The sequence below is a fragment of the Sinohyriopsis cumingii genome, chromosome 7 (assembly GCF_028554795.1).
Source record: "Sinohyriopsis cumingii isolate HCF-2022 chromosome 7, ASM2855479v2, whole genome shotgun sequence".
Taxonomy (NCBI): domain Eukaryota; kingdom Metazoa; phylum Mollusca; class Bivalvia; order Unionida; family Unionidae; genus Sinohyriopsis; species Sinohyriopsis cumingii.
In genome coordinates this window covers 78,802,928-78,813,202 of record NC_142967.1, presented here as the reverse complement: position 1 = coordinate 78,813,202, position 10,275 = coordinate 78,802,928, and the positions used below count along the sequence as shown (strand labels likewise).

Here is a 10,275-nt window from a genome sequence, read left to right as displayed (position 1 = left end):
GGTGCCATAGTGTATTGTTACTTCCTTTCCCACTCGAATTATATCCTGGAAAAAAAAAACAGTTTGAAAAAGAATGGAAAAAGTTTGCCAGAAATTTTAACAAAAAAGGAAAACCAGTCTGCATTAAAAGACCAGAATTGCAATTGAAACTAATCCCTACAATCACTAATGATATACAACCAGCCAAAAGATCATATATATATCTTCAATTGTTCAAGACCTATAAATTAGAAGAAAAAAATATACAAGTCACTGAATTTCATGTTTCCACTCTGTGGCAGGAGGCAATGCACTGAATATACTTGATATAAAAATTGCGCTAAGTTTCATTAAAATATCTATGATGGTTCAAAGATTATACTATAGAAAAGAATACCTTGACCTTGTGGCAGAAGGGATATTGGTTATGGTATGTGACATACTGCATGGACATGATGTATACTTGGGTGAAGTTTCATGAAAATCTCTCCAGCAATTACAAAGTTATGAACCAATAAAATAAACATTAATTGATCAATGGACAATGCAATAATATAATACACCCAACTTAACTCTTTACCTTCTGCAAGTACTTGCTGCCCTGGCTACTAAGCCTGTTTAGCAGCCTGCCTTCTAGCAGCTGTTTTTAGGCTGAACCCCAGAGCATCATAATAGCTGACTGAGTGAGAGCTTCTCGAGTTATTTACATTTTCTGTATCAATTTTGTCCCTAGCAGACTACGTAATTTAATGAAAAATAAAATTTTAAACACTTACCAATGTTTTGTGCCACTCATTTCCACCAACAAGTACATATAATCCATATGAATCAATGTTTATTTTCACGTATTTATAATTAAAAAAATACATCTCAATATATCTGTGTTTAAAATGTATATTATCTTACTTTTCTCACCACTATTTTACACACCAATGTGTCCACTATTTTACTGCAGAGTTGGTAATTTTTATGATACTGCCTGAAGCACGTAAAAAGAAATCTATCTCCCTTGCATTTTCTTTTAAAATAAATGCTGGCCCTGAAACTGCTGTAAAATCATCCACATTTACCGGTCTCACGTGTTCCGACCAGATTAGGTTGTCTCGCGTTTCATCTTTGGATTCAGATAAATCTGAAATGTCAGGTGTCGAAACATGACTTATACTAATGTCCAATCCTTCATCTTGAATCTGGTTAAAATCAATATCATCACTTTCAAATCATTCTAAACTTCCATCAGAATCATTGTCGGAATACATGAATGTTGACATTTTGTTTTACTGTCACCACTGACTTCGTTTTCAATAGAAATTCCAGCTTATATGCTGTAAAACTACTCATAGAATATGTTCATCATTTTATGTAAGGACTATTTTCATTGGCTAAATATTATAAAAGAGAACGGATGTTTGTAATTTCATTCAATACAAAGCTTTAATATGAAAGGTGTATATGCGTATCTGGGGTTTCCCAACCCTTGGCCGGAAACGCATGTATGAGCCAGCCGGAACAGAGAGTATTATTAGCAGCTTGTATATGTGTCTCTGGAGTTACAAGGCTACTTTTATGGTCGCATATATGCGTTAGCAAAAGGTAAAGAGTTAAGATGGGAGTATCAAAAGATGTGACTGGTCAGTGGAGTATGAAAAGTAGGATCCGGTTACAGTATACATATATTATTATATAGTGGCATAGTGCTCTTCAAGATATATGCACATGTATTGATGACTCTACAATAAATAGGGTACAAGAAACCCAAACAAAAATATACAGAGTGTACATGATCAGTGGAACACAAAAACTAGGTTACAGTGACCGACTTACGATATATTAGCAAAGTACTCTTTATGATATATGTACAAAGTCTCTGGAGTATACAATGAACAGGGTCTAAGAGACCTATCTAAACATGAAAAAACAGTGTACATGATCAAAGAAACACACAAAGCAGGTCTTGGTGACCTGCTTATGGTATACTGATGTAGTAATCTTCAGGATATGTGCAGATGCAAAGTTTTATAGCCACACAATTAACAGGGTCCAATAAACTTACCTAAATGTACAAGATGTACATGATCGCTTAATTAAGTACACAAAGTCAAAGTGACCAAACCAATGACATGATGGTATAGCACTCATTAGGTTGCATGCACATGTAACATTATGACTGTACATGCAGTCAAGCTGGGAAAAGTAAACTAGGCACAAAGGTATACACTGTTGATTCCTATGCTGAAGATGATGACTATTTTATCAAGCATAGAGAGAGAAAAGACTGATTTGCTGCATTCAATTTTTTTTCCAAACAAATTCATCATTAATCTATACTGATTACACTTTGGGGTCATTATTACCGTCACAAAATTTGTTGGCATATTTCAATGTCTGCTTTCCAAAGTCAACTTATTTAATATGCTACACTTTAAAACAAGTAGTTTCTGAGTCAGAAGGAATCAATTAACCTTTCAATCATGACAAAAAGTCTGATCAGATGTAACAAAACTCAAGGGCAATTCAGAAGCCCTGATAGATTATAATGAAGTAGAAGCTATTAAAAATGAAACTTCTTAATTATGGTCAAGTCATATTTAGCGTTAAATAAATGTCTACAAAAACTGCAAAGAAAGATGACCTAGATTTGCCATCATATAATGTGCTGGCAGATCAGGGTCCATATTATTCACCTGAAATCTAAAGTACCAAACATCTCAGATCTGCCAGCAGATTATGACTGCAGATTTATCAGTCTGTCAGTGGATTATACATCAAATCTGTCAGTGGATTATAGATCAGATCTGTCAGTGGATTATACTTAAAATCTGTCAGTGGATAATACATAAAATCTGTCAGTGGATTATACATCAGATCCATCAGTGGATTATACATCAGATCTGTCAGTGGATTATAGATCAGATCTGTCAGTGGATTATACGTAAATTCTGTCAGTGGATAATACATAAGATCTGTCAGTGAATTATACATCAGATCCATCAGTGGGTTACAAAAGCAGATCTGTTAGTAGATTATATGTCAGATCCATGAGTGGATTATACATCAAATCTGTCAGTGGATTATAGAGCAGATCTGTCAGTGGATTATACATCAAATCCATCAGTGGATTATAGAGCAGCTCTGTCAGTGGATTATACATCAGATCCACCCACCATTGGATTATACATCAGATCTGTCAGTGGATTATACAGCAAATCCATCAGTGGATTATACATCAGATCTGTCAGTGGATTATACCTCAGATCCATTGGTAGATTATACCTCAGATCCATCTGTGTGTTACAACAGCAAAACTGACAGTGGATTATAACAGCAGATTTATCCACATATTGTGATTACAGGTCTGTCTGTAAATTATGATGACAGATCTGTCCATGAATTATGATGGCAGATCTGTTGGTGGATCATGATAGCAAATATGTCCATGGAATATGATGACAAATCTGTCAGTCGATTATGACTACAAATTTTAGTATACCATTCACACCAGGATGCAAGCTAAATATACCAATAAATGCAGTAATTATTATCAACCATCAATATTGCTTACCATTATTGTCTCTGAAAGTCATGATGTAGCATCCATCTTCGGTTGTCTTCATTCCATCCTCAACTAATTCTGCATCACCATGTTTTTTAGATTCAAAATGAAAAGTCAGTGTGTCTGTGCTGAACTCTTTTGGATCCTTTGTGGACACGATGATGCTTGTGGGTGGGGGCAAATCAAACACATCTAAGACTTTACCATCAAGTTTTTTCGTGGATACTTTATTTTGAAGATCTTCATGATCTGTAATAAAACATGATAACAAACAAAATCTGTTTTACGTCATTTAATCCATTATCATCTTTGCATTTTATATCCATATCTTATCTATCCAAATACTAACCTAGTGACATCAATAGAAAGACTGAACGTAGATAAATGGAAAGACAAATGGATGGACGGATGAGAGGTAAAAAGAAGGATGGATACAAATATACATACCATATGTACCCACCTTTTAAGTCAGATCCAACTGGACAAACTGCACAGATCATGATCTGCTGCTGCATAATGCAATCTGTTAGGAGTAATCAGTAGAACAGCATAGACCTTAATCTGCCAGGGTATTATATGATAACATACCAGAGCTGAAACTGTTTGCAGTTGGACCCGACTTATAAGCAAGTATATATGGTTATGCACACAGACACGTATATAAACACATGATTCAGGCTTTATAAATAAGCCCATGAAAACAATGAAATGTTAAACATGAAAGAAACTTTTATTTATAAGATACTATATACTGGAGAAATTTATAACTATAAATTAAAATAAAGCTGACCAGAATGTGAAGAAATTTAATCAATTTTCCAAACAAACAAGTTTGCAGAATTTCTGACCAATAGTTAGATAATTATTTACTTCATTACTTATAAACATGTTACTTAATATTTACGAAAAAGAAACAAAAAGGCAACTAATGGAAGTAACTTAAATCAATAATCCATATAAAAAAGTTTTATCTCATTTATTATTGAAAATCATACCTGGTTTTCTGTCAAAGATAACAACAGCATTTTCTCTTCTAGGTCCATAAACAATTTCCTTCACATCAACACCTGATTTTCCCTCCATATAGTTCAACAGGTTGTCATAACTTGTGCTTTCACTCAAACCAATTACCATAGTGTAACCTGGTTTTGAGGCAATCTAGAATTTAGAGGACTTTTGGTAATTTATGAGATATTTTTTTGTATAAAGATATAAATACACTTGATTATGTGTTATCAGTGACGAACATATTCATCTGCTAGAAACCCAAGCCTGACACCTTTTAAGGTACAATTATACATGGTGTGTGATACTGATATCAAAATCTTCAGAAATGGACTTTTAACTATGGTTTCTAAAAAAGAAAGACCAAAAATTTGCAAGACATTGTTTATCTGTGAAAAGAACAAATTTTTATGTTTATTTCACTACATTTTGAGAACAGAAATAGTTCAACATTTTATTTTTAATTAATTTTTAATTACAGATTTAATAAAATAAAGTCATGCAAACAAATGTTTACCTCCTCTGATTTTGCTCCTGAAAATACATAAAAGAAATTAATTTAAATTTTGCTTGGTGTGGCAAAATTTTTTTATATCATTTTAAACATTTTCATGTTTAAAGAAAACAATTAACACATAAAATCTGTGCCATCAAAATGCATGTTACAATTTACTAGCATTTAAAGCAATGTCACCTATTAGAAGGAATATAAAGGAGTGTTTTGCCCTAAACCACTATTATCTATCATTTTAAAAATATTTAAAGCAAAAACAATGTTAATTTCATGAGATACATCTAAAAACAAGAAAATACTTGTAATGACTGCCCATGTGATGATTACCTAAACTTTCACAGCTAATGTAATTTGCTGGATGATGCTTTTTTTTACACTGAACTTTCACAGCTAATGTAATTGGCTAGATGATGCTTTTTTTATACTGAACTTTCACAGCTAATGTAATTGGCTGGATGATGCTTTTTTTACACTGAACTTTCACAGCTAATGTAATTTTGGCTGGATGATGCTTTTTTACACTGAACTTTCACAGCTAATGTAATTGGCTGGATGATGCGTTTTTTACACTGAACTTTCACAGCTAATGCAATTGGCTGGATGATGCTTTTTTTACACTGAACTTTCACAGCTAATGTAATTGGCTGGACCATGCTTTTTTTACACTGAACTTTCACAGCTAATGTAATTGGCTGGATGATGCGTTTTTTACACTGAACTTTCACAGCTAATGTAATGGGTTGGATGATGCTTTTTTTACACTGAACGTTCACAGCCAATGTAATTGGCTGGATGATGCTTTTCTTACACTGAACTTTCACAGCTAATGTAGATGGCTGGATGATGCTTTTTTTACACTGGAAGTTCACAGTTAATGTAATTGACTGGATGATGCTTTTTTTACACTGAACTTTCACAGCTAATGTAATTGGCTGGATGATGCTTTTTTACACTGAAATTTCACAGCTAATGTAATTGGCTGGATGATGCTTTTTTTTCACACTGAACTTTCACAGCTAATGTAATTGGCTGGATGATGCTTTTTTTACACTGAACTTTCACACTAATGTAATTGGCTGGATGATGCTTTTTTACACTGAACTTTCACAGCTAATGTTGTTGTTGTTGTTGTTGTGGGGTTTAATGCCATTTTTTAGCACACGATAAGCTATACATGGCGGCCAGTATTAATGGTGGAGGAAGAACCCGGGAAAACCCCAGAAAGAACCACCAACCCCGAGAAGCTACTGGCAAGCACAGCTAATGTAAATGGCTGGATGATGCTTTTTTTTACACTGAACTTTCACAGCTAATGTAATTGGCTGGATGATGCTTTTTTTACACTGAACATTTCAGAAAAAATATCAGTGCAAGTTTTTTTGCAAATTATTCAAGAAAAACTACTAAAATTCAAACTTCCAGGAATTTTTAGTCATTAGGTTATTACACGAAAAAAGAAAACATATCATCACTATTTGAAGGAATAACATTTGAGAAAATGAAAGAAAATTGCATAAATCTATCAATTGTGGATGTGAAACCCTCAGAGTATCCGCATTTCAAGTGCTACATATTTACATAAGTAAGTTAAGGCAGGGAAGAGGAATACATGTTCTGGGAGGGGGGGTAAACAATATACCTTTCTCCTGTTTTTGTTCCTCTTTTCTCATGGCAGATTGGGTACTACTTTTGACAACATCCTGACCAGATCTTTTTGGAGATGTACCATTTTTCTTTTCTTTGTCCCATTTGGAAGTAGCATTTGCATTTTTTTTCCCATCTGTTAAATCCTTTGGTAGCCCAGAGGTCTTGAATGTTTTGATGGGTTTTGGAGTTGATTTTACTGGTTCAACCTTTGCTTTCTCTATTTCCTTATTCTCCTCTTTTTGTCGTTCATCCTGCTTTCTGTTGGGTTCTGGATGTTTGGCTTGGCCTGAAGACTCTCGTTCTTGAACATGTAATCTTGGCTGTTGTTGTTGAAGCTGCTGATTCTGTTGCTGTTGTTGTTGCTGCTGTTGCTTTTGTTGTTGATTTTGATCTTCTGTTGTCTTGTATGTCTGTCCACTTGGAGGTTCTTGAGATGAAGCATATGGTGGTCTGTTGAAAGATCCTCCAGCATTCATCCTTGGAAAATCTTGTTGCATGCCTGGTCGAAACTGGTGACCATATCCAGGATAAAAACCCCAAGGTTGCCAATATTGTGCATGGGGTCCATGTGAACCCATTGGCATGTGTGGCTGTCCCCAGTGCTGAGGACCCCAAGGTGGTTGTACAGGGTGTGCTGGATGCCTTATTGGTTGCCCACTGACCCCTGCACTCAAGGTTGGTTGTCCATGTGTACCATGAGCTAAGTTCTGTTGACCATCTGATGTAGATGGCATCTGCACATCACCCTGTGATCCCTGTGGTTTCCAGTAACTAGTGATACTCTGGGCTCCAGACATATATTCTTGTGGATGCAATGTTTGCAAATATGGTCTATCTTGTTGACTTTGTAAATCTGGTCCTTGTTGGTCATGCAGCTGACCAGAGAGTGAAGAATGCATGTTCTGGGGACTTTTATTTGCTGATTGATCTGAAAACCTCTTTGGAGGTAGTGGTGGTGTTGTCTGTGCAACTGATGGCTCATAAGTTACATATGGTTGTGCTTCTGGCTTGTATGTCTTTGGTGGAGGTGTAGGTGGATGAGTTAGCTCAGGTGACTCCAACATGTCTCTCTCCAGCCTAACATGTTTCAAAGACTCCATTACAGCAATGCTTTTTGGTGGTGGAGTGGGTGGTTCTGAATCTTCATGAGCTTCATCCTCTGGATTTTCTGATTTCACTGACTCCATTATAACTTGATTCTTTTGGGGCAAAGGAGGCAAGATTATGCCCATTTCTTTTGGAGATGTACTCTCAGTATAATCATCCATTTCTGTTTCTGGAACATTAGATTGCTCCATTTGGGAATCTTCATAGACAGACTGGTTCAGTGATTTTGGCTCTGCTGAAGACTGCTTATGTGGCTTCAACATTATATTACCACGTCTCTTTGGCACAGGTAGAGGCTCAGGAACATGAGTCCTTGGCTCATTCTCATCTGGAAATGACCTGATATTGTGAAGCTCATTCTCTGCATCTTTCCTTGTTTTATCCATATCTGAAACAACTGAAGTACTTTCAAACATCTTCATAAAACCTGATATTTTCTTAATTGGTTCCTCAGCATACTCAGCCTGGGTATTTGTTTGAGACCTTTGTTCAGCATCATCCTTACTATATGGAGAACTTTCTTCAACAGTTTCTATCTTGGTATCCTTCAGAAGTCTTCCTTGGACTTTATCCATCTGTGTATCCATTAAAGAGCTTTCATCAGCATCATCCACATATGTATCCTCTTGAGGTTTTTGCTTGGTCTCATTTACATGGGACTCCATCTCATTTACATGGGATTCCATCTCATTTACATGGGACTCAATCAGTGGCTGCTGAACAGAAACACCCATCTGTTTTTCATATTGAGTCAACTGTTCTATGACATCAGTCTTGGAATCCTGTTGAGGTCTTTCCTCAGCGTTAGCAGTCACTTTTTCATCATCTGATTGGATACATCCATCAGATATTTGCTTTACATCATCTACCTCACTAGTTATATCTTCTTCATACAAAACCACTGAAAATGATTCCATTTGCAAACTGTTTCCTTCAGCAGTTGATTCCTCTTTTTCCTGTTTAACTATATCTACCATTTCCATCTCAGGCTGGCTTAACTCATGTGCACTGTCATTAACTTCAAATGGCTGTCTTACCATTGGTTTCTGTTCAACTTCCTTAAGACATTGTTCTACGTCTGTTTTATTTGGAGCCTCATCTTCCTTAATGAGAATGGACTGAACTGGAGTTTCATTTAGTTCTTGCTTCTGCTTTTTTATTAGTGGCTTAGGTGCAACAGGAGGTGGTCGTTTTTTCACACTTTCCTCATGGACTTCAGCTGATGACGGCTGGGACAAGTCCATAAACGCTTCCTTTACAGAGTTTCCAGGAATGGATAGTGGTGTCATGATAGTGTCTTTAGAGTTTGGTGGAGTCACCTTCATATTCTCAATATTCTCATATTCACAAATTTCAAAAGACTGATCAAAACCTTCTGATGAAGGTATCTGTGTAGCTTCTTGAAAACTCTTTTCTGTCTCCCCCATCTGATCATTTACCACAACCGACAGGGTTAAAGAGGGTTCAGGATCCAGGATGACAAAACTTTCCTTAATGGATAGGGAATCATCTATCTGGTATGTCTTGTCTGTATCATTTGCTCCCTGCTGGAAGCCTTCATCAGCATTACCTTCTAAATCTCTTGTATGAGATGGTGACATGTGAGAACTATTCATATTAGCTCTTAAGGTCTCTTTTTCTTCCACTGTTTCAGCTGTATCAACTTTTTCATCTGCTTGCATAGCTGAATCATCTCTAATGTCAATAGTGTCAGTCTCTTGCTCTTTTAGGTCTTCAGTGCTACCAGCTGAATCTCTTCCTGGAAGCCATTCTACAACTTTTGCTGAATTGTCTGTGATTGAAGAATGCAAAACTGTTTCTCCACTCTGATCTGAAGGCAGCTCCAATGTTTGTAAATTAACATCTTCATCTCCTTCTGAAGCCCTCTCTTCCTTAGCTTTTCCTACCTGAAACTCCTCATTTTCCTTTCCTGAAAGTTTGCTAGAACTAGTCAACTTTCCAAATTTAAAGATTCCTTTAATTGACTCGTAGCCACTCACTTCATCAGATGACTCAGAGCTGGAAGTGAGTTCATTGTGAAAGCTCATCTGATGAACCTCATTATCTGACTCACTGTTGTCTGCTGTATCATACTGTTCATCATCACTGCTGTCACTCGCCATACTAATAGGACTTCTTAAGCAGCTCAATAAATCCTTAAAAATAAAAAATATTTTTTAATGCCATATAATGGCTGACTAATGGATTATTTCTAAGTGAGCTAGCAAGTATTTTATTTTCAAAACTAAAACTTATGCACAAATATCTTGAACTAAGCAAAAATCAGATCATCAACATATGAATAGAAACAGGCCTACTAAACTACATACTGGTTAACATCAAACAGTTTCTGTGCAACTGCACTACTAAACTTACCCACTTTTAACAGTGGGAGGGCAGAAAGGCAAGTAAACAGATTCACAGATTGATCTTAAATGATCAAAGAATTGCTGCAAAAGATGTGACCTTG

The 10,275-nt window shown here is 36.0% G+C and overlaps 1 protein-coding gene across 2 annotated transcripts in view; it reads right to left on the bottom strand.

The window, feature by feature from the left end:
* Positions 1-10,275, bottom strand: part of LOC149795588 (protein mono-ADP-ribosyltransferase PARP14-like) — a 120,505-nt gene that overhangs the window by 91,487 nt on the left and 18,743 nt on the right. For both annotated transcript variants that reach the window (XM_089965424.1, XM_089965423.1), the window contains 4 exons: positions 6,691-9,961; positions 5,055-5,071; positions 4,528-4,690; positions 3,542-3,781 (listed from right to left, as the gene is read on the bottom strand). In XM_089965424.1, coding sequence (XP_089821550.1) covers positions 3,542-3,781; positions 4,528-4,690; positions 5,055-5,071; positions 6,691-9,928 — 3,658 coding nt within the window. In that variant the 5' untranslated portion in view covers positions 9,929-9,961. The remainder of the gene's footprint in view (positions 1-3,541; positions 3,782-4,527; positions 4,691-5,054; positions 5,072-6,690; positions 9,962-10,275) is intronic.